The sequence below is a fragment of the Rana temporaria genome, chromosome 4 (assembly GCF_905171775.1).
Source record: "Rana temporaria chromosome 4, aRanTem1.1, whole genome shotgun sequence".
Taxonomy (NCBI): Eukaryota; Metazoa; Chordata; class Amphibia; order Anura; family Ranidae; genus Rana; species Rana temporaria.
This window is the reverse complement of record NC_053492.1, coordinates 115,745,149-115,769,105: the sequence shown is the minus strand read 5'-3', so window position 1 is coordinate 115,769,105 and position 23,957 is coordinate 115,745,149. Positions and strand designations below refer to the sequence as shown.

The window sequence follows — 23,957 nt, the reverse complement described above, 5'->3', positions numbered from 1 at the left end:
CACCATTATTGCATCATGGTTATTCAGCCTCATGGCTTACTTACAGACACAGCTGCTTCAGGCCTCATGCCTAGGCCATAGGTCTGTTCCTCAGACCTGTATGCTTGGGTCAAGCCCTCTCCTAGCTTGGGCAGACGGACGGAATGAGACTTCCTGTCTCCAAGTGGAAGCCCTGAGCTCTATCTCTGGGATGTTTATGAACCCAGCCCACACGTGTGCAATCAGCATTCCACTGTTTACAAGAACCAGGGTGAAAGTGCTAATCCACACTGTGAAATGGGGTTGCCTCTCCACACAAGTTACAAGCTGCATCTGGTGACAGGTGAGCGCTGCATCTCTGGTGACAAGTAACAAGCTGCATCTTGGTGACAAGTGTGCGCTGTATCTGGTGGCAAGTGACACCTGGTGGCAGGCGACGTGCCAAGTGACACGCTCAGGACTCCCACTGATTCTGCATTATGGTGAGATTAACTATTTAATTTTATATTGAAATGTATACTTGCCAATAGTCCCGATTTATTTAAGGGAAAATCGGGAATGTTTTAACAAAACGGCTGGCAGGGGCTACAAAAAGATGTCCGCCGCCACCATGAGGACTAATCCCCATGTGTTCAGTGAAGAAGGGAGGGGCAGCCAATCGCTTCTCTCTTCAGTGTACAAGTAGACAATTCTCTTGTACACTCAAGGGGATTGGTTGCATGGCCCGAAGGCCCCTCTCCACTGAACACACGGAAAAAGCCATGAACTGACTAGCTGCCGCTGAAAGGGACAGATGCAGCATTAAAGGAAGGCTCCGCTGCTGGGGGACACACAGATGGAGGGGCTCCGCTGCTGGGGGACGTTGATGTAAGGAGGGGCTCCGCTGCTGGGGGACACACAGATGGAGGGGCTCTGCTGCTAGGGGACACTGATGTAAGGGGGGGCTCCGTTGCTGGGGAACACACAGATGGAGGAGCTCTGCTGCTGGGGGACACTGATGTAAGGGGGGGCTCCGTTGCTGGGGGACACACAGATGGAGGGGCTCCGCTGCTGGGGGACATTGATGTAAGGAGGGGCTCTGCTGCTGGGGGACACTGATGTAAGGGGGGGCTCCGTTGCTGGGGAACACACAGATGGAGGAGCTCTGCTGCTGGGGGACACACAGATGGAGGGGCTCTGCTGCTGGGGGACACTGATGTAAGGGGGGGCTCCGTTGCTGGGGAACACACAGATGGAGGAGCTCTGCTGCTGGGGGACACACAGATGGAGGGGCTCTGCTGCTGGGGGACACACAGATGGAGGGGCTCTGCTGCCTGGTCATCAGGAGCAGGGCGCTACATAATAATGAGCTGAAAATGCAAGCCTACCACACACTACGTGGATGTGGTACCTTTTTTGATCTCTCACTGTCCTGCCCCAGCCAAAATAAAAAACTGATTAGGTAAATCCACAAGGACTTTTTTTTTTTTTACCACTACTATTCCTTTTCATTGACTTTTAAAATTTACAAATGCACAATTTAGAAAATGGATGGAAGGTTTAGCACTGGAAAACACCTTTTGAAAGATAAATAGTGCATTTTATATACAACACCATAGATCAGACCAAAATGAGGGACAAATGAGGAGAACAGAGGGACTTTGCACTAAATCAGGGACAGTTGGGAGCTATGTAGAGGGTGTGCTTCGACTAGACTGTCTAGTGCCTCTATATGTATTTATATTGTTGTGTTCACCTATAGATATTTAATATAATGTATTATTAAACCTCACATTGTGGCGCCTTTGCTTTTCTTCATGCCAGAGCAGAACAGCTCAGACTTCTGACAACCATAGAGAGGACACTGGATGGGTGGAGCGGCCAAACAGAGGAGGGGTATATGCGCTTTCCGGGAAGACGGCTCTATTGTATACTACTTCCGTTTCCTTTGGACTGTACACACGGGAAATCCAGTATGGCGACCGGTGGAGTGGAAGTTCGTTCAGCTGATGTGGAGGAGGACGCATCCCAGTTACTGTTCCCCAAAGGTGAGAAGTGACGGTGGGGGTCACAGGAAGGTGTGTTGTCTCTGTGTGACTGGAAACTCCTGTCTATATGGCGCCTGGCTGTGCTGTTCTCGGTAGTGCGGGTTCCTGGACTCCTCACAGCTCATCTATTTATCGAGTCTGAGCCAAGTTCTATCACCTAGAGCCGCCCATACAACCTAATTGTACGATCTTTTATAGAGATACCAACAAGCTGTACACAAAGGAGGACTACCTGATCGCCTACCGATAAAGAGAATAGATTGTACAAAACTCTTCTATAAACAATCTGATTGTAACGTGTGTAGTCATCAGCTCCAGGATTCCCCTCCATTCTGCCACCACAACACCACCTCATGTTAGTGTCCCCTTACACATTACATTCTTTGTACAATCAGTTTTAGATTTACCAAAGCTATGTAACACAAGGGCTTAGTTCATCTATCCAGTTAGACCCATGCACTACATCGGCCCTTTTCAATCGGGGTGCAATGGCAAAATGCCTAGAAATTGCCCAAAAACTGGATACAAGCCAGTGGGTGGATCAGGCCTGCCTATTGGTTACACAAGGTTTTCGTTGTGCACCATTACAGCCTTCCAGCCGCCAGTGTCCTAACAACCAATGATGTGATCGGTTGATGAGGATAATTGCCCTGGGGTCACATTAGCTGAGTGAGGGAGAGAAACATTGGAATAGTGTTACCAGTGTGCAAAGATGTATTTGCTATGGAAGAATATATCTCCGCTAATGTTGGGTGTCCTATGCATGTGGATGTTGCTACAATATGCAAAACTATTAGTTTCGTGTTGTGTTTTTTTTTTTTTTTTTTTTTAGAATGGGGTGCCTCGATATTGTGAGGCATTTTAACCACTTAAGGACCGGACCAATATGCAGCTAAATGACCCAAGGGGTTTTTACAATTCGGCACTGCGTCGCTTTAACAGACAATTGCACGGTCGTGCGACGTGGCTCCCAAACAAAATTGGCGTCCTTTTTTCCCCACAAATAGAGTTTTCTTTTGGTGGTATTTGATCACCTCTGCGGTTTTTATTTTTTGCACTATAAACAAAAATAGAGCTACAATTTTGAAAAAAATGCAATATTTTTTATTTTTTGCTATAATAAATATCCCCCAAAAACATATCTAAAAAAAAAAATTTTCCTCAGTTTAGGCCGATACGTATTCGTTTACCTATTTTTGGTAAAAAAAAAATCGCAATAAGCGTTTATCGATTGGTTTGCGCAAAATTTATAGCGTTTACAAAATAGGGGATAGTTTTATTGCATTTTCATTAATTTTTTTTTTTTTTTTTTTTTTTTTTTTTTTTACTACTAATGGCGGCGATCAGCGATTATTTTTTTTATTTTTTTCGTGACTGCGACATTATGGTGGACACTTCGGACAATTTTGACACATTTTTGGGACCACTGTCATTTTCACAGCAAAAAATGCATTTAAATTGCATTGTTTATTGTGAAAATGACAGTTGCAGTTTGGGAGTTAACCACAGGGGGCGCTGTAGGAGTTAGGGTTCACCTAGTGTGTGTTTACAACTGTAGGAGGGTGTGGCTGTAGGACTGACGTCATCGATCGAGTCTCCCTTATATAAGGGATCACTCGATCGATACGCCGCCACAGTGAAGCACGGGGAAGCCGTGTTTACATACGGCTCTCCCCGTTCTTCAGCTCCGGGGAGTGATCGCGAATAGCCGCGTCGTCGTCCCGGATCCCTCCCCGAGGGGATCCGACCGTCGCATGTAGCGGGGGGGGAGGGGGGGGGTCCGATCAGACCCCCGACCCACGTCTAGGCAGGCACGTACAGGTATGTTGATGTGCCTGTCCGTGCCATTCTGCCAACGTATATCTACATGAGGCAGTCGGGAAGTGGTTAAAGGGTGCCTTGACTGAAAAAAGGGTGAGTACACCCCTCCACATTTTTGTAAATATTTTATTGTAAATATTTTATTGTATCTTTTCATGTGTCAACCCTGAGGCTACTTTCACACTGTGGCAGTTTTCAGGTGTTTTAGCGCTAAAAATGGTGCCTGAAAACTGCCTCTCATGCAACCCCAGTATGAAAGCCAGAGTGCGCTTGCGGGACAGGAAAAAAAGTCCTGCAAGCAGCATCAGCTCTCCTAAAATGCTCCTGCCCATTGGAATGAATAGGCAGCGCTCTGGAAGCACTGCAACACAGGCGCTATTAACCCCTTTTTTGGCCGCTAGCAAGGATTACAATTTCCCCCGCTAGCAGCCGAAAAGCACAGCTAAAAAAACGGTAAAGCACAGCTAAAACTAGCGGCGCTTTACCGCTAATGGACCCAGTGTGAAAGCAGCCTGAAGAAATTGCTACAATGTAAAGTAGTGAGTGTACAGCTTGTATAACAGTGTAAACTTGCTGTCCCCCTCAAAATAACTCAACACACAGCCATTAATGTCTAAACCACTGGCAACAAAAGTGAGTACACCCCTAAGTGAAAATGTCCAAATTGGGCCCAATTAACCATTTTCCCTCCCTGGTGTCATTTGACTTGTTAGTGTTACAAGGTCTCAGGCTGGGTTCACACTACTACACTACTTTGATCCTACTTTGCTCTGCTACATTGGTCCTACATTTATCCTACATTGGTCCTACATCCATCCTACTTTCATGAACAGGATACTACTTTGGTCCGACTTCAATGATATTCAATGGGCCTGAAGTAGGATCAATGTAGGACCAAAAGTAGTACAGGGAGCATTTTCAAAGTCGGACCGACTTGTGTAGGACGCTACAAGACGCTCTCATAGGGAAACATTGAACACAGAGCAAAGTAGGATGAAAGTAGTGTGAACCCAGCCTTATACTGGGTGTTTAACATGGCACCTCATGGCAAAGAAGAACTCTGAGGATCTGAAAAATAATTGTTGCTCTACATAAAGATGGCCTAGGCCAGTGATGGAGAACCTTGGCACTCCAGATGTTTTGGAACTACATTTCCCATGATGCCCATGCACTCTGCAGTGTAGTTGAGCATCATGGGAAATGTAGTTCAAAAACATCTGGAGTGCCAAGGTTCGCCAACACTGGCCTAGGCTATAACAAGATTACCAAGACCCTGAAACTGAGCTGCAGCACAGTGGCCAAGGCCATACAGCAGTATAACAGGACAGGTTCCACTCAGAACAGGCCTCGCCATGGTTGGTCAAAGAAGTTTAGTGCACATGCTCAGCGTCCTATGCAGAGGTTGTCTTTGGGAAATAGACGTATGAGTGCTGCCAGCATTGTTGAAGGGGTCGGGGGTCAGCCTGTCAGTGTTTAGACAATACGCAGCACACTGCATCAAATTGATCTGCATGGCTGTTGTCCCAGAAGGAAGCCACTTCTAAAGATGATGCACAAGAATGTTCGCAAACAGTTTGCTGAAGACAAGCAGACTAAGGACATGGATTACTGGAACCATGTCCTGTGGTCTGATGAGACCAAGATAAACTTATTTGGTGTCATGCATGTGTGGCAGCAACCAGGTGAGGAGTACAAAGACACGTGTGTCTTGCCTACAGTAAAGCATGGTGGTGAGAATGTCATAGTCTGGGGCTGCATGAGTGCTGCCCGCACTGGTGAGCTACAGTTCATTGAGGGAACCATGAATGCCAACATGTACTGTGACATACTGAAGTAGAGCATGATCCCCTCCCTTCGGTGACTGGCCCGCAAGGCAGTATTCCAACATAACAACCCCAACACACCTCCAAGACGACCTCTGCATTGCTAAAGAAGCTGAGGGTAAAGGTGATGGACTGGCCAAGTATGTCTCTAGACCTAAACCCTATTGAGCATCTCTGGGTCATCCTCAAACAGAAGGTGGAGGAGCGCAAGGTCTCCATAATCCACCAGCTCTGTGACGTCATCATGGAGGAGTGGAAGAGGACCCCAGTGGCAACCTGTGAAGCTCTGGTGAACTCCATGCCCAAGAGTATTAAGGCAGTGCTGGGAAATAATGGTGGGGACACAAAATATTGACACTATCTTAATGCATTCTATGCAAATAAGATAAAAACCTTCTGTGTAGCAGCAACCCCTGCCCCCAATTACCCCCCCCCCCCACTACTCTCTCCAGCGATGTCCACGGTCCCCTCAGTCATCCAGGGCATTCCTCCTAATTGGCTGAGACAGAGCATTCTCTCCCGAGGCAATCAGCCAGCCAATCATGGGAGAGAGGGGGCTAGGCCAGCTTCTGGCTGAGGGGTGCTCAGAGGGAGGGGCTAGGAGCAGCGAAGAGGGGCCCAAGAAGAAGAGGATCCGGGGTGCTCTGAGCAAGAACGAACTGCACAAAGGAGGTAAGTGTAACATGTTTGTTATTTTAAAAAAAACAAGCCTTTACGATCAGTTCAAGGCAGTGCTGGAAAATAATGGTGGCCACACAAAATATTGACACTTTGGCCCCAATTTGGATATTTTCACTTAGGGGTGTACTTACTTTTGTTGCCAGCAGTTTAGACATTAATGGCTGTGTGTTGAGTTATTATGAGGGGGCAGCAAATTTACACTGTTATACAAGCTGTACACTCACTAATTTACATTGTAGCAAAGTATAATTTCTTTAGTGTTGTCACATGAAAAGATAGAATAAAATATATTTACAAAAAAAGTTTTGCCAGTCAAGACCCCCTTTAAAATTCTGCACAATGCTGAGGCACCGCATTCTAAAATGTACAAAATGAAACTAATAGTTTTACGTATTGCAGCAACATCCACACATGTAGGATTCCCAACGTGATCTTTTTCCAACCCAAAAACACCTTTGCACTCGGGTTCTGACTAGTACTCCAGTGTTTCTTCTCTCCCTCACTCCACCAATGTGACCCCAGTGCTGAGGGGGAGGGGCAATCGTGGATGATCATGCTGTGCAGACGCCAGATGTCTTCCTTATCAACCAATGACGTAATTGGTTGTTAGGATGCTGCTGGCTGAAAGGTTGTAATGTTGCACAGTAAAGTGCATATGGATATTGTGACGAGATCCTTCCTCGCCCAGGTCCTGCTCTCCCGACACTCCTCTGCTACCAGTGAGTCAGCTTTCAGATTGCAGCGTTTGATGGTCCAGTCATCCAAGGTTCCGGGGTCCGAACTACAGCTATGTGCCATTCAGACCCATTAAGAACAAACACCAGGCAGGCTGTATGTAAGTTCAAGCAGGACTCTTTATTTTCAAGTACACAGCACACTTTTATACAGAATTTTGGAACATCCCACTCCCAACAACCGCTTTCCTATTGGTCAATTGTAAAGTATATCCAGTCTTCACTCAAGTCCTCCTTGACCATGCAAATGAGGACTTGAAATTGTCAACAGGGATTGGTCCAATAGCTTGGATAGAAAGACTTGTGTATGGAGACAGAAGCCCCAGGGGGTAATCAATGTACACAATAACCCGGTCTACTTAATTACTACCTCTGAGAGGTTACATTGCTTTAGACAATAGAATGCTAATTCAATACAGCTGACAGGAGGCTTCTGACCTTTAGAACAATAAACACATACATCTTCACACATACATTCTAGATTCAATTAACCTTCAATCCATAGTTTTTTAGCCAGACGAAGTGTCTCCGACACCCGCTCTTAGCCTGCAGAGCACAATAAAAGGTATTTCTCTAGCTGGTTCCACTTAGCATTTCAATAGCCGGTGTCCTTGCATTGAATGTCCCTCTCCTGTGTAACAGATGTCAAGTAGAAACACTTTAATATCTTAAGATCCATGACATTACTTCCCCTGGGAAACAGTCCAACAGCCGCAGTGGGACCCAAACGGGTCAACTCGAGGATGTTGGAAAAGTAGTCTTAAGGTTCCAGGACTGTCCGCTGGGATGACCCATCTGCCTTCCTGTTTTGAGGTCCTGGCCCATAATCGGATGGCAAGAGGCTCACATTCAGTCCTCTCCAAAAGCCCCTGTCCCGGCTAGGTCTGTCACACATCTCCCCCTTTGGCAGGAGACTAACACTGGGAGAGATCCCAATTCCGGTACCCACCCAGTACCCCAGATACCTTGTCCCAAACAGAGCATTACTCACCCAGCCAATCTCTGCCTCTCTCAGAGAACACGCCTGCCGCTGCGGGGAGGCCTGGACTGGCCCTTCTCCCTGGAGTCCTTTCAGCCGCTGGAGAGAAGACAGGGTGGCTGGGCTCAGTTCATCATGCCGTTGGGAATCTGGGCCAACTGGCCACCATTCCTGGGGTATACCAGTGGAGACTGCAGTCCCATCCACTGAGGCTAGGTAAAAATCCCCCGGTGCTTGCAAAGCAAAGCCGACATCCTCCTGTCTCAGTGCCGCACCATGTTCTGGGGTTGTGTCCGTGGAGATCGGAGTCCCATCCACTACCACCGGAACCCCCTCTTCTGTTAGTTGAGAGCAGAGGCCCGGGGCACTCTGCTCTGTTGCCAGCTCTTCCGCTGGGCTGCTGTGAGTGGAGACCACAGTCCCATCCACCGATATCTGCTCAAGCTGTACTGGTGTGCAGCAGCCAGTAGCATCCTGCCCTGCTGCCAGTGATTCAGCTGGGAGTAACAGCTTCACTACCTCAGCTTGTTGCTGGGGAGGGGGGCCAACCGCCCCGGCTCCCTGGAACTCCACAGTTGGTCCCGGTGCTGGGCAGAGATGGCTAGCACTCTGCCCTGTTGCCAGCACTTCTGCTGGGGGGATGAACATTGGGGTAGTGTCCAATTGCTGGGGAGGGAGAATTGCTTCCTCTACTCCCGGTGGGGATATCTGCTGTTGGGACAACAGCTCACGCAGATCCTCTCTCAGACTCTCCGTATCCCCCTCTTTTTCTGATGCTGGGCAGATGCCAGAGGCATTCTGCCCTGTAGCCAGCGCTTCTGCTGGGGCAACCGATGAGATACTCTGGACTTGCTGCTGATCATCATTTCCCAGCCTTCCAGCGCCTGTCTCAACTCCCCTTTCTGAGACCTTCATGCTATTAGCTTGTCTCGCTGCCTGGGGGACCTCCGGTGCGTTCTTGCATTCTAGCGCTCGCAGTGCCCTCTGTATCATCGCTGCTTCTTCCAGTGCGGTTAGAACGGGAAAACGTAGGGTCACCCCTGGCCCCATTTGCTCCTCATCTTTTTGACTGTCTGCTATTTCTCCCAGACAGTCCCAGGCAACGGGAGCCCCACCCTGCTGCTGAGCAGAGTCTAGCAGCTGTCTGTAGGCGGTCTCCAGCTCCTCTTGCCGCTCTCGTTCTCTCTGTTGCCGCTCTCGTGCTCTCTGTTGCCACTCTCGTTCTCTCTCATCCTGCCGCTGGAGGTCTCTAATGGTATTCTGTATGGCGGTCTCTGATGGGTTCGCACCATATAATGCCAACCGCTGTTGAACTCGCTGCTGGAACAAGTCTTCAACTGACCGGGGTCCTGCATCACCATCCCTCTGATCCATCTCGGCTAGCGCAATGATCAGGGTGGCCTTGTTCTTCCCACCGGTCCCTCCACAGCTCTCAAGCAAGTCTTTTAGCATGGTTCTCCTCCAGGCTGCATAGCTGGTCATTCATGGTGGTGGTTTGGAGTTGTCCCAGTAACTGGAGAGCAAATCCCACCGCTGCCAACCAATGTGACGAGATCCTTCCTCGCCCAGGTCCTGCTCTCCCGACACTCCTCTGCTACCAGTGAGTCAGCTTTCAGATTGCAGCGTTTGATGGTCCAGTCATCCAAGGTTCCGGGGTCCGAACTACAGCTATGTGCCATTCAGACCCATTAAGAACAAACACCAGGCAGGCTGTATGTAAGTTCAAGCAGGACTCTTTATTTTCAAGTACACAGCACACTTTTATACAGAATTTTGGAACATCCCACTCCCAACAACCGCTTTCCTATTGGTCAATTGTAAAGTATATCCAGTCTTCACTCAAGTCCTCCTTGACCATGCAAATGAGGACTTGAAATTGTCAACAGGGATTGGTCCAATAGCTTGGATAGAAAGACTTGTGTATGGAGACAGAAGCCCCAGGGGGTAATCAATGTACACAATAACCCGGTCTACTTAATTACTACCTCTGAGAGGTTACATTGCTTTAGACAATAGAATGCTAATTCAATACAGCTGACAGGAGGCTTCTGACCTTTAGAACAATAAACACATACATCTTCACACATACATTCTAGATTCAATTAACCTTCAATCCATAGTTTTTTAGCCAGACGGAGTGTCTCCGACACCCGCTCTTAGCCTGCAGAGCACAATAAAAGGTATTTCTCTAGCTGGTTCCACTTAGCATTTCAATAGCCGGTGTCCTTGCATTGAATGTCCCTCTCCTGTGTAACAGATGTCAAGTAGAAACACTTTAATATCTTAAGATCCATGACAGATATGTTTTATAGCAGAAAATAAAAAATATATTTTTTTTTCCTCCAAACGTTTTGGTCGTTTTCTTGAAAAAAAAAAAAAAAAAATATATATATATATATATATATATATAAAAAAAAAAAAAAAAAACAGTGGCAATCTTATAACCCCAAAGAAATATGTATTTGTGTGAAAAGATATGATATAAATTTAATTTGTGTAGTGTTGCATGACCATGCAATTTCCAGTTAAAGTAGCACTGTGCTGAATAGCATAAAATGGCCTGGTCATCAAGGGGGTAAAACAATTTGGAGCTGAGGTGGTTAAAATAAATGTGTCTTTCTTCTGTTTGATGCCTTCCATTGGGAACTGTTTCCAGTCCATTTTGGAGCCAGGTGCCTTTTCATAGTGACCCTGGAGCTGTAGGGGGTAAATGGGAGATCTCTGTGGGCTCACACTGGGTAATGGGATGGGGGTAGACCAGGGGCGGACTGACCATTCGGTCAGTCGGGCACTGCCCGAGGGCCCCGTGGTGGGGGGGGCCCGGGCTGGCTCAGTCAGCCCCTGGAGGTGCCCGCAGCAGCGTCGGCTTCTACACAGTAAAAAAAAGTCTGTCTGTACCCCGAGATGGCTGTACCATTAAATCCCGGGCAGCTAGCTGGGTCATGTCTTGGCGTGGATGGATGGCTCAGACAGAGCCGCGCGGGGATGTACAGTGCAGTCACTATGACAGGCGCTCCGGCCACCTCTCCCCCTGTGAAATTCAGCTGAGGGGGCGGGGCCATAAGTCACTGCCGCGGAGGACTGTTTGAAGGAGCTGCTGGACTCGGAGGCAGAGCAGACATAATTGCAGTACAGACACAGCCAGGAACGAACGGCATCCACACTGACCTGCCATGTGTGAAGAAGCAGGTCAGTGTCGTAAATAATGAAAGCATTGTGGCTGCAGTGCAGTTACTTTGACAGTCTAATCTGTACTACACTGACACAACTAGAAACATATCTGTAGTCTAGAGGCACATCTAGTACCACACTCACACCTTCAAGAAACATGTCCGCAGTGGCAACAGTCGCCATAAATACACCTGCATAAACATAATGAGTACTGCACTGACACCACCATGCTAGAGGGTACTCCTCTGTGAGGTGAGAAGAACTCCTACCTGTTAGATATACAGTATATCTGCTTTAAAGGTAGCTCTGAAACTAGCAGCTCTATCCTTTGTAGCACTATGGATCTTCAAAATTCTCAGTTACAGATCCTTATCAGTTTGAGATCTATTAGGGACCCACCTGTAGCAGATTTAACCAGCCAGTAACCAGTCTAAGCTTCACCCTGAGTCAAAGTGATGTTTAAGTATTGAATTTAGTTGTCACATACCTTGTAGCAGCTGAGCTAATGAGAGGGCTTCCTTTATTTCTCCTGTCCAATGCCCCTTGAAGGTAATGACAGGGTGCAGCAGGACAAAGAGTGACATGGTCCTGACACTGGGTGGTCAAACAACATTCTAGAGCCTACTTGGATGTTATGGATGCTCAGACTGTAAATGGTGCAGAATACTGGCACACAGGTGGAGCACAGGGACGTGTAGATGCACAAAGCAAATAAGTAGTTAAGAGGAGCCAGAGTCACCAATCAACGACCAAATTGGAAGGCAGGAGCAGTGTCAGAGTCCAGACTGGAGTTAGCAGAAGTACCAAAACAGCAGAGGACAAAGTCAAGACAAGAGCCAAAGTCAGCAATGGGGGATCAATATATTAGATATCAAGATCAAGCAGCGTCAGTAGACAAGATGGGTCAAATGCCCTGCTTTGTGCCCCTATGCCCTGCGCTGTGCCCCTATGCCCTGCTGTCTGCCCCATGTGCTGCTCCGTGCCCCCATGCCCTGCGCCCCCATGCCCTAATGTCTACCTCATGCCCTGCTCTGTGCCCCCTGCTCTGTGCCCCCATGCCCTTCTGTCTGCCCCATGCCCTTCTGTCTGCCCCATGCCCTGATGTCTGCCCCATGCCCTTCTGTGTGTCCCCATGCCCCAATGTCTGCCCCTGTCTGTCCCAATGTCTGCCCCTGTCTGTCCCAATGTCTGCCCCTTACCCTTTTCTGTGCCCCATGGCCTGCTGTCTGCCCCATATCCAGCTGTCTGGTGTGTCCTACTGTGTGCCTCACTGTGTGCCCAATTCCCTCATGTGGGCCTTGTGATCTGTCCTGAGCCCTACATAATGCCCCATGATGTGCCCTGTACCCTGCTGTGTGCCATATGATGTACCCTGCTGTGTGCCCTGTGATGCATCATTCAGTGCCCCATAATGTGCTCTGCTGTGTGCGCCATACTGTGCCCTATATATGCCCTCTTGCTCCATGTAATATCCCCTGCTGTGCCCCATAATATATCCTCTTGCCCCCCATGTAATATGCCCTGCTATGCCTCATAATGTGCCTGCTGTGCCCCATAATATAAGATTTTATCCTTCCTAATGTGCTCTGCTGTGCCCCTTAATGTGCCCTCATGCCCCCCATGTAATATGCCCTGCTGTATCCCATTATGTGCTCTCTGTGCCCCATAATGTGCCCTCATGCCCCTATGTAATATACTCTGCTGTACCCCATAATGTGCCCTCCTGCCCCATATAATGTTTACATGCTGTGCCCCATGATGTGCCCCTATGCCTCCCCCCATGTAATTGGCACTATAATGTTCCCTGCTGCCCCCCCATGTAATGTGTCCTACTGTGCCCCCCCAACCTGTAATGTGCCCTTGTGTGCCCCTTAATGCGCCCTGCTGCTCCCCATGTAGTGTGCCCTCTTGCCCTCCACACATACATATTGTGCCTTCCTGTGCTATGACCTGCTGACTTCTATACTTTGCCATGGTTCCCCCATGCTTTGCCCTGGTGCCCCCTGTGTACTGTTTATCTCAGGTTCGACCCAGAATTGAGGCGTGCACGCAGTGCAAGATGGGGGTGGGACTTTGTGTGGGTGTGGCTTGACTGTGGGCGGGAACATAGGGGGCCCCATGATCTCCTGTTGCCCGGGGGCCCCATGAGTTGTCAGTCCGCCCCTGGGGTAGACATTGCCAAACTTCCTATTAAATCAGAAGGAAAGCCATGACAATAACTTTCCAGGTGAATAGTGGGAGGGGACTCGTCTCCCAGCTGACAAGGTGTTGGACACTGGTGGGAATACATCACAGCTCCCTGATATATCACTATTGTTACTCTCTGCATAACCAACTTCACAGCGGAGGTAAGTGTGACGGTATGATATCCCCGTCAACGTTCCCTTCTTCCCATAACGAAAATCACCCCAATATTCCACGAGGAGGGATATCCCTGGAATCGCCCAGAAAGCCACACATGAGACAAGCTTACTGCTTGAACAACACAGACTTTAATGTTATAACACACAGCTTATATGTCATTTCCAAAACTGTTACAATGACAAATCTCCGCCCCCCTCACACTGGGGCTTCCATACAGATAGAGAGTAGGTAGACACGACGGGGCCGATGCTGAAACACATTTTCTTTAGACAATGACATCAATGACGCTGAGCACTAGCTGTACTGAATACATCAACCAGACCGCTCGACCCCGCATATAGAGAGATAATTACCACAATGAAGCAATCAGAATAATTAACACAAGCCACTTAAACCCAGCTCTCCTTCACACAACACAATAGATCAATTAACCTTTAGAAATAGTGAGGGGACATTAGCACATCAATAACCTGGCTAGCAGGGAGCAGTAAACTGAGACATATAGGCACATGTATCACAGTAAGTATGACATGAGGTTTTTTTTTTTTAAACCCTGAGCCTTGACAACCCCTAATAACTGATTAGTTATTGCAATACCTTTTCCTTCTACTGTAACATCTTTTCTCCTCCAGCTGTATCTATAACAGCAGGGTAGTAAGTGGCTCCAAACAAGCGCACATTCACAATAGCAGCGATCGGCTCTTTTTCACTTCACTGTCTTATAGCATGTCCCCCTGGGCACTGTGGTACATTGTTTCTGGTGCTATGGCTCTACTGTGCCCTTTAGTAATGTGGCAGCTGACGAGAGGAACCGCAGTACGTACCTGGCAGAATGTGTGTATGGGGTAGGTTTAAAAATAAAATAAAAAAATAAAACATTTTGCTTTCATTTTTCTTTTAAATGATTGTTTTAGAATTTTACCAGGTGTATGTGAATGTGGGTAGAAGAGAGGATTTGTGTGTGGGTGAGAACATGTTAACCTGTCCTGGGTATGGTTGCATCTGCCAGCACATCAAAGTGCTCAACTTTTTATGTGACTCATGCCTGTCCATTTTTTTTTTTTTCCCCCTGCAGAGTTCGAAAGTGCAGAAACACTGCTGAATTCAGAAGTGCACATGTTGTTGGAGCATCGGAAACAACAAAATGAGAGCGCAGAAGAGGAACAAGAGTTGTCCGAAGTATTTATGAAAACTCTTAACTACACAGCAAGGTTTAGTCGGTTCAAGAATAGAGAAACCATTGCCAGTGTCAGAAGGTACATGCAAAATATGTTTTTAAACCTACCCAATACACAACCATACCAATCAAGAATATCCTGGTAGTTTTTCCTTTCTCTGTAATGGTTATGGAGTCTAGTTGAGCCTGTGATGGGAAAAGAAAACTGTAAAGCGGTATGTAGACACTAGAGCAGGGATCTTCAAACTACGGCCCTCCAGCTGTTGTGGAGCTACACATCCCATGAGGCATTGCAAAACTCTGACATTCACAGACATGACTAGGCATGATGGGAATTGTAGTTCCTGAACAACTGGGGGGCCATAGTTTGAAGACCCCTGCACTAGAGGGTGATCAAACTGCCTTCAGGCATCTGTGCTAAGCAGAAAATCCTACAAACAAATTACTGCATCAACCAACCCCTTGGGGTAATTGGCAAAGCTTTATAATGGCCAGAAAAATTGGCACGATGGGCACCACATTAAAAAAAAAAAGCAGACATGTTTCAGGTCTTTCTGGGCCGCCCATGCCAGTTTCTATTTTAAAGTGAAATGGATTACAGGAGTTTTCAGTATAGAAGATTGGACCTGGTCATTTGGGGTGTGCCTCTTGGTAACCTTTTAGAAGAATGGTGCAGGATTTATGCTTTTGCCCCCTCTTGTTGGGCAATGCATTAAGGCACTGTTGACATATGGTGCTGATTTCAGAGAGAAACCGCTAACTTTATGACAAGTTTTCAGACCTTTCCAATTGCTATTCCTTGAAATGAGCCTAGTGGATAGATTGCTCTGTAGACCTTAAACCATTGCATAAGTTGCAAAATTGTTTGAGTATAGCCTCAGATCAGATTGTTTAAATAATCATATAACGTACCATCATCCAGGGTTTAATAGAAAGAGGGGCACCGGAGGATAGTATGGTCACGGCTGCTAGTACCGCAAACCAAAATTAAACTATCACCCAAATCTGTATGGTATCTAATGTTGTGAGGTGAAGAAAAAAGGAGGTCTCCTTTTGACTTCACCTCACAACATTAGATACCATACGGATTTCCGTTTATATTCCACTGCTGTAACTAGTATGAGGTTGATTGTCATAAGTTCTGTTTTTAAATGTATATATTTTTTATTTTATGTACAATAAATTAATTTTTACTGTATCTACTTGTGTCATCAGTACCGAGAAAGTCCATATATACAAAATCCTTTTCTGGGTGATGGTTTCATTTTGGTTTGCGATACTAGCAGCCAAGACCATTCTATCCTCCGGTGCCCCTCTTTCAATTGCATAAGTTGGTGAGCATCTATTGATTATGGGCTCGTTAACATTTACAGGGCCCGCACTGGATATGTAATTTTATTTAAACCAGCTTTCTTGTGAAGTACACAGTGATTTGTTATACAGAATGTTTATTTTGTTTACATCATTGTTGGACATTTACTGGGCCTGCTTCAATTGTGAACTGTAAAAATGTATAAAGAAATCATGCTTTTGAATGACAGTTTCGTAGCCTTTGGGGTACAGTACACCAAGTTTGAACAGATGTCCTGGCCACCAGACTACTTTGGTAATCTATGATAATGCCCAGAATCACTGATAGCATGGTTTATGCATTTATTATATCTGTGTTGACTTGCATCTTCTATGTATCAAGGAACAGATGCTTAAAATCTATGTATGTTGTAAATCTGCAGATGTGATTTTAGAGTCTGCATATTTCAAAATGCTTTCATTGTAGAATTGAACATTCAAATGTTGACTGCTTGCCAGTACACCTGTATTCATTGTCTTTTTATGTGTTTGAGAAAAAGATGTGCAGAACTAATATGTTGTTTTGAACACCATTATAGGACTAACTGATTTAGTGTTGTAACGTGTAATTTTCTTTTCCCACACAGCTTGCTGTTACAGAAAAAGCTGCACAGATTTGAGTTGGCCTGTTTAGCCAACTTGTGTCCAGAAACAGCAGATGAGGCAAAAGCACTGATTCCCAGGTATGTATCTTTATAAAATTACTAGTCTGTCTCTCACAGCTCACAGCCACTTCTCAGTCACATTGCCTCTAGCCTTCTGTAGTATAAGTGGTGGTGGGGAGATTGTGCAGTTGCCTTTCTTTTTAGGCTGGGTTCACACTATCTTCGCATGCGGCTCACAGCAGGGGTCCAGTGCATCCCTGTTTTTTTTTTTAACAGAAATGTTTTTATTGATACAAAAGGAAGCATTTGAAACGGGACAATGCAGAGTTTCAGATTAACAGCTTAACAGAACTGTGGTACAGCGAGGTTCAGCATTTCAGGAAGTACAATACAGTATGATTACTAATGTAGGTACAGGGTATGACACTGGAATGAGACCCATCCGGGTCTAGGTCGGGAGGCCGGATAAAGTGAAGATTGCTCATGTGTAGTTCAGGGTAATAAGCATTTTCCCCCCGAGGCGGGGGGGGGGGGGCGAGGTGCAAGTCTCTATGGTGGTACAGAGGAGACAGCTCGTGGCAGTATTTCATTGTGGATCAATGGCACTTAGCGGTTCTTGGCCCCGGGGTCTCCGTCCAAGGGCAGAGCATTTTCAGCATGTAGGGGGTAGTGCGTAGGGCTAGGCACAGCAGTAAGGCCAGGCATTTGGTCATGTAGGGCGTCACAGGTCTAAGGATGTCGTCCGCCACATTACCGCACAGAGGTTGTGCCAGCCGCCACCCACGAACCCCAGACCTTGTCAAATTTCTGAGGGCACTTCCGCCCCATGTATGTCAGCTTGAAGAGAGGTAACACGGAGTCGACCAGTGCAAGCCATTGAGCCACCGTAGGGGGGGCCGTCAGTCTCCACTGGCGCAAAAGTGCCTTCCTGGCGTAGAAACTAAGGTAGAACAGTTGTAGACCAGCATGTGTAGATTGTGTCACCTTTTCCGTGATACCCAGGAGAAGAACCCTAGGGTCCAGTGGCACTCGGAGGCCAGTGGCGGCAGCAATTTTGGCCACCACCTCCTCCCAGTAACCCCGGATGACCGGGCAATCCCACACTACATGGTAAAACGTTCCCGCAGTGCATCCCTGTTTACTGTTTCAGGTCCGATTTATTTTTGGCTGAATACGGATCAAGACTCACAGGGCTCCTGTGCAAATTCACACCGGAGCTGCAGCAGAGATATGTTAACTGGCTCCATAGAGAGGCAGTCAAAATCTCCTGCTATTGCGAATCTGATGCAGAGACCCGCATCCAATTTGTGTCAACCCAGCCTTGACTAAGCACTGACGCCAGTGCGAAACGTTGGCCATACTGATTTTTGTGGGCTTGCAGTGACTGTATGCACAGTTGAAAATAAAGACATCTCTTTTAAAGAAAATTTTGGAGTGCGGCTGTCCAGCTTTTGTTCTTTTGTTTTTTTGCAGCCTTAATGTTTCCCATCTTTCCTAAGGTATAAGCTTGAATATTTACAATGAAGTTCACTTTCTCTCCCCTAATACGATGAGTGTGTTTAATTCACCATCCTCTGTTGACAGAAGCAGAAGGCACAGTCACATCTGCATGTATATCTTACCATGATCTTCATCAGATTGTACTGAGAAATGGGAAAGAGGTTGGCTCTCATGATTAGGCACTTTCAACATGTTGAGAGAATTCGGGGGCCTACTATAATTACACAAACAGTGCTGCATGTCACTGGGAGTGCAAAGGTTACCTAAAACGAAACTTTGTGCAGATGTCTTGAAGAGATTGATCATTATCATGTTTACTTGTAATATGTCTTCATGGTATCCAGACTAAAAAAGGGGTGGGGGGGTTAGTCAGTTATAGGAGCAAGGTATTAATCCCAGGATAACACCACCCGCTACCAGCGTGCTTCAGTTTTTAGTTTTGCTTTTCTATATTGCTGCTGAAGCTTTGTCTCTTTGACTGCAGCTTTCTGGTGTAGTTATTTTTAGCTTGGCCTTTGGAGTACCGCGTCTGGACCTCACTGGACTGAAATTGTGGGTATCGTCAGTAGGGGCTTTCAGGCAGAGTGAGTGTTTTGCATAAGGTGCTTTCCCAACCCTGTTCTGGTGAGTTAGTTGCAAAGGAGTTTTCAGATCTGTTAGTCCTGTCCTTGAAGTGATTGTAAATGCGCTATATATATAATTTTTTTTTTTTTTTTTTAAACAAAACTGGTATACTTGCCTTCTCTGTGCAATGATTTTGTACAGAGCAACCCAAATTCTCATCTTGGGTTCCCCACTAGAGCACCTGACTCCTTTTCTTAGTGTGCCACCTTAGGAAGCCGCATCCTTTAGAGGCACACCCGCGGGCTCCATCCACTGTCTGTGTCCAGTGACACACAGTGTGGCTTGACCCTGCCCCCTCATAACAGTATTTGACAGCAGCAGGAGCCATTGTCTGCACTGTGAGGAGAGAGATGCTGCTCTCAAGAAGGATGCCAAAATCCTTATTGGGGTGATCAACAAAAACATATACAGCACACTGAGCACCAGGAGATAAAAATGTTAACGCGAACAGCCAGGCTGTTTATGGTTTTATTTGTTGATCACCCTAATAAAGATTTTGTCTTCCTTCCGGAGTGTGCAGCCATTCATCCATTTTCCCCAATGTGCTTCTAACCTCAGCTTTGGCAATAAAATCTGGAAGCTGATTGGTTTCTATGCAAAAGTGAATGCAGTAAATCCAGTAAATGTACTCTGGCTTCTCATTCCACTGTCTCTAGGTGGCCTAGACAGAGCATCGTTTAAAAGGGGTGAAAAACCTTCTGTAATGCAACAGCCCCCCTTTTACTTGCATGAACCTGATTGTTCCAGAGACAAGGATGAGCCCAGCAGCTCCAGCCACTGTCTCGGGTCCTCATTGGATAGATTGATAGCCGCAGGAGTCATTCGCTCACATGTTTGTTTAAAAAAAAAAAAAAAAAAAGAGCCTTAACATCCACAGTATTAATAAAAACCTTGATTTTTGTTAATCCTTGTAGGTGCAGATCAGTTTTCTCTATGGCTACAGCTAACATGGGTAAAGGAGCAGGGTGTCATTTTCAATTTCCAATAGCTGATATATATATATCAATACAACAAAGCCCGCTGACTCCAGAGAATAGGAAGACTCCTCTGCATAGTGATATGAATGCAAAGGTCCTGACTAATATCACGCAGGACCTGGGATGAGCTCTGTGTATGTAACTGATTGGAACAGGCCTTGGTGACACTTCCTAATGGCTGCACAGTATGACATCATGAAAAGGTGACTGGGTGATGTGGGCACACTCTGAAATGCTAGATCAACTGGTTGAAAGGACAGAGGTGAGGGACCGGGATGGTAGTTACATGAGAGACAGTTTTTTTTCCCCTAAAGATGGGATTTAATGGCTTATATATTTTGATTTGTTCAAACACTGGACTGTGAGATGAGGGGGCCCCCAACCAAATTGTCTCCCTTTTATAAAAGAGCTTGTTTACACCTGCATTTGGCTTCCAGGGATCATCTGATGTGCATTATTCTTTATTCAGGAGGTGGTCCTTCCTTTGTTAAAATGAAAAAATAAAGTCTTAATCTGACAGCTAATTTAGTGTTTTTCTTTTTCCTTTTACCCATTATGTGGATTCCTTTAAAACCTTGTTTTTCTTTCTGCAGTCTTGAAGGACGATTTGAAGATGAGGAGTTACAGCAGATCTTGGATGATATTCAGACAAAGAGAAGCTTCCAGTACTAAAGATGGAAATCTCTTGTAAAGATGGGACTACATCCACTTTTCTGTGGCTTGTGCTGGTCATCTCCAGTGTTCACCTTTGCCCCTCCATTCTTTGGACTCTACTTGCAGAAGTTGTTGATGCATTTTATTCTGTATGATAGTCTTTCCCGCCTATGAAAATATTTTTTACATAATTCCTTCTACAATGCTGAATTTTGTCAGTAGGTAAACTGTTCATCTGAACATGGACATTCTGATATTGGACATCAAACCAAGCGACTTCTTGTATTTAGATACTGGCTATTATGTTTTCATTAATAGGTGTGGTTATTTTACGTTGTACAGGAAGCTGATGGGTTGTGTGCCTACCTAATGTGTTTTTTTTTTTTTTTTTTTTTTTTTGTGAGATTTTCACAGCTAAACTGAGTGACTATGAATGGTGGTTGATTACATATCCCTCTTCTCAAAGGCAATAAGTAAATAAAAGGCATATTAAGGTACCCTCTTACATTAAGATGGTTTAGATTTGTGGTAACTTTCTACATAAGAAAGTTCCTGATATGTCAGCCTCTAGCTGTAGTTTAGGTACACAAACAAATGGCAATTTCTTATTTCTTTTATTATAATGTAGTCTGAGATCCGGTCAAGCTATGAGGATCACCTTAAGGGAATGTCATCCGTTTGCGGCAATCTGGGTGAAGAAAGTAAATCCTACATCTCTACACTGCAAGTTTATTACTTTGGCGCTGTTATAGTAAAATGCATGCAGCACCAATATGGATAGTTTGAAGGAAAGGGGGGTGACCTGTGGCAGGCATCATGTGTTCACATAAGCCACGAACCTAGACATGTAAAATCCCAGTTTGCATTATTATTTCACATCTGAGATCGTGGATCCCAGATGCTGACTTTGCAATGCCTAAATGAAGATGACAGAGAAGAGATATAAAATTAAGCTTATGGTAAAGTGAATTCTTTTTGGGACTAGTAAATGTTGTGTTTAACCTTCCAGGCTACTTGGCATGCAAATGATTTGATAAGAAGAAATATTTCTACGGATGGAACCATCTTTGCCTGCACAGGGCTTTAGTTTTTCATTCAGTCATTTGCTGCAGTGCTATACTAAAATGGCATCCCCCTGAATTTCTAACAACTTTTAAAATCAGGTGCTCATTGAAGGGCTTGGCACAGCACAAACCAGTTTTCCCAGCAAACTTACAAGCTAGCCTGAAAAAAATAAAAAAAGACAGTGTCTAACAATTTTCTTTGATAACAGGGGTTCTGGTTGCACAGCATTTGCATATGTATTTGGGAGCCACACTGTCTCATCTGGGCCCCTCTCTCTGTGAAGTGTAGTCCTAACTCAAATGTTTGGGAATCTCCACATTGGAGCATATACAACAATAGATGAGGACTGGTAATTCACAATTTGATTTTAGTGTCAGTCACTTTAAAAGCTGAATGCATAATTGTTTATACTCTATGTGCGGAAGATCAAGCACCTCTGGTAGTGTTGTGCTTTGTCCTATCCCCTGTCACTTTTTTTCTTGACAGCTTGATCTGCTTGTAAGTGCATTATAAATAAAGGCTTGTGAAATAAAAAAAAATTGGATATGACAGACTGTGAGTACATGCATATAGATCCCAAAATACAAAGTTTTTGCATTAGTAGACCCTTCATATATTAATAAAAATGTACTAATATATGGAAAGTATATAAAAAGCTGTTATTTCAATATAGATAGTGTGACGAGATCCTTCCTCGCCCAGGTCCTGCTCTCCCGACACTCCTCTGCTACCAGTGAGTCAGCTTGCAGATTGCAACGTCTGATGGTCCAGTCATCCAAGGTTCCGGGATCCGAATTACCGCTATGTGCCATTCGGACCCATTAAGAACAAACACCAGGCAGGCTGTATGTAAGTTCCAACAGGACTCTTTATTTCAAGTACACAGCACACTTTTATACAGAATTTTGGAACATCCCACTCCCAACAACCGCTTTCCTATTGGTCAATTGTAAAGTATATCCAGTCTTCACTCAGGTCCCCCTTGACCATGCAAATGAGGACTTGAAATTGTCAACAGGGATTGGTCCAATAGCTTGGATAGAAAGACTTGTGTATTGAGACAGAAGCCCCAGGGGGTAATCAATGTACACAATAACCTGGTTCCAGCTAGACGGCCTGACTCCGACACCCGCTCTTAACCTGCAGAACACAATAAAAGGTATTTCGCAAGCTGGTTCCACTTAGCATTTCAAAAGCCTTGCATTGAATGTCCCTCTCCTGTGTAACATATGTCAAGTAGAAACACTTTAATATCTCAAGGTCCATGACATTACTTCCCCTGGGAACCAGTCCAACAGCCGCAGTGGGACCCAAACGGGTCAACTCGAGGATGTTGGAAAAGTAGTCTTAAAGTTCCAGGACTGTGCTGGGATGACCCATCTGCCTTCCTGTTTTGAGGTCCTGGCCCATAATCGGACGGCAAGAGGCTCACATTCAGTCCTCTCCAAAAGCCCCTGTCCCGGCTAGGTCTGTCACACATCTCCCCCTTTGGCAGGAGACTAACACTGGGAGAGACCCCAATTTCGGTACCCACCCAGTACCCCAGATACCTTGTCCCAAAGAGAGCATTACTCACCCAGCCAATCTCTGCCTCTCTCAGAGAACACGCCTGCCGCTGGGGAGAGGCCTGGACTGGCCCTTCTCCCTGGAGTCCTTTCAGCCGCTGGAGAGAAGACAGGGTGGCTGGGCTCAGTTCATCATGCCATTGGGAATCTGGGCCAACTGGCCACCATTCCTGGGGTATACCAGTGGAGACTGCAGTCCCATCCACTGATGCTAGGTAAAAATCCCCCGGTGCTTGCAAAGCAAAGCCGACATCCTCCTGTCTCAGTGCCGCACCATTTTCTGGGGTTGTGTCTGTGGAGATCGGAGTCCCATCCACTACCACAGGAACCCCCTCTTCTGTTAGTTGAGAGCAGAGGCCCGGGGCACTCTGCTCTGTTGCCAGCTCTTCCGCTGGGTTGCTGTGAGTGGGGACCACAGTCCCATCCACCGATATCCGCTCAAGCTGTAGTTGTGTGCAGCAGCCAGTAGCATCCTGCCCTGCTGCCAGTGATTCAGCTGGGAGTAACAGCTTTACTACCTCAGCTTGTTGCTGGGGAGGGGGGCCAACCGCCCCGGCTCCCTGGAACTCCACAGTTGGTCCCAGTGCTGGGCAGAGATGGCTAGCATTCTGCCCTGTTGCCAGCACTTCTGCTGGGGGTGCATAATCCATAACATCCTCTGAACAGTCCATACATTCTGTAATCTGTGGCTGGGGAGTGATTGCCATCTTCTCACCCTGAGCCTCCGGAACTGCCACGGGGGTGGGGCAGAGGTCTTGATCCCTCTGTCCTGTGACCAGCGCTTCAGCTGGGGAAGTTCCTTGTAACTCCACAAATACTGCCCTTGGTGCTGGGCAGAGCACAGTGAAGTTTGGCCCTGAT

At 46.2% G+C, this 23,957-nt stretch overlaps 1 protein-coding gene across 1 annotated transcript; it reads left to right on the top strand.

The window, feature by feature from the left end:
• Window positions 1-1,832: 1,832 nt before the first annotated feature.
• On the top strand, window positions 1,833-22,080 carry POLR2D (RNA polymerase II subunit D). Its single transcript, XM_040348857.1, has 4 exons — window positions 1,833-2,006; window positions 14,655-14,835; window positions 16,694-16,789; window positions 20,406-22,080. The coding sequence occupies exons 1-4, from the start codon at window positions 1,859-1,861 to the stop codon at window positions 20,482-20,484; spliced, it is 504 nt and encodes a 167-aa protein (XP_040204791.1). The 5' UTR covers window positions 1,833-1,858; the 3' UTR covers window positions 20,485-22,080.
• The last annotated feature ends 1,877 nt before the right edge of the window (window positions 22,081-23,957 follow it).

Bases quoted from the DNA above. Each gene is read 5' to 3' on its own strand.
- POLR2D (XM_040348857.1), top strand. From the start codon at position 1,859: ATGCGCTTTCCGGGAAGACGGCTCTATTGTATACTACTTCCGTTTCCT. The intron at 2,007-14,654 runs GTGAGAAGTGAC...TTCCCCCTGCAG, and splicing joins CCAGTTACTGTTCCCCAAAG to AGTTCGAAAGTGCAGAAACA. The intron at 16,790-20,405 runs GTATGTATCTTT...TTCTTTCTGCAG, and splicing joins GCAAAAGCACTGATTCCCAG to TCTTGAAGGACGATTTGAAG.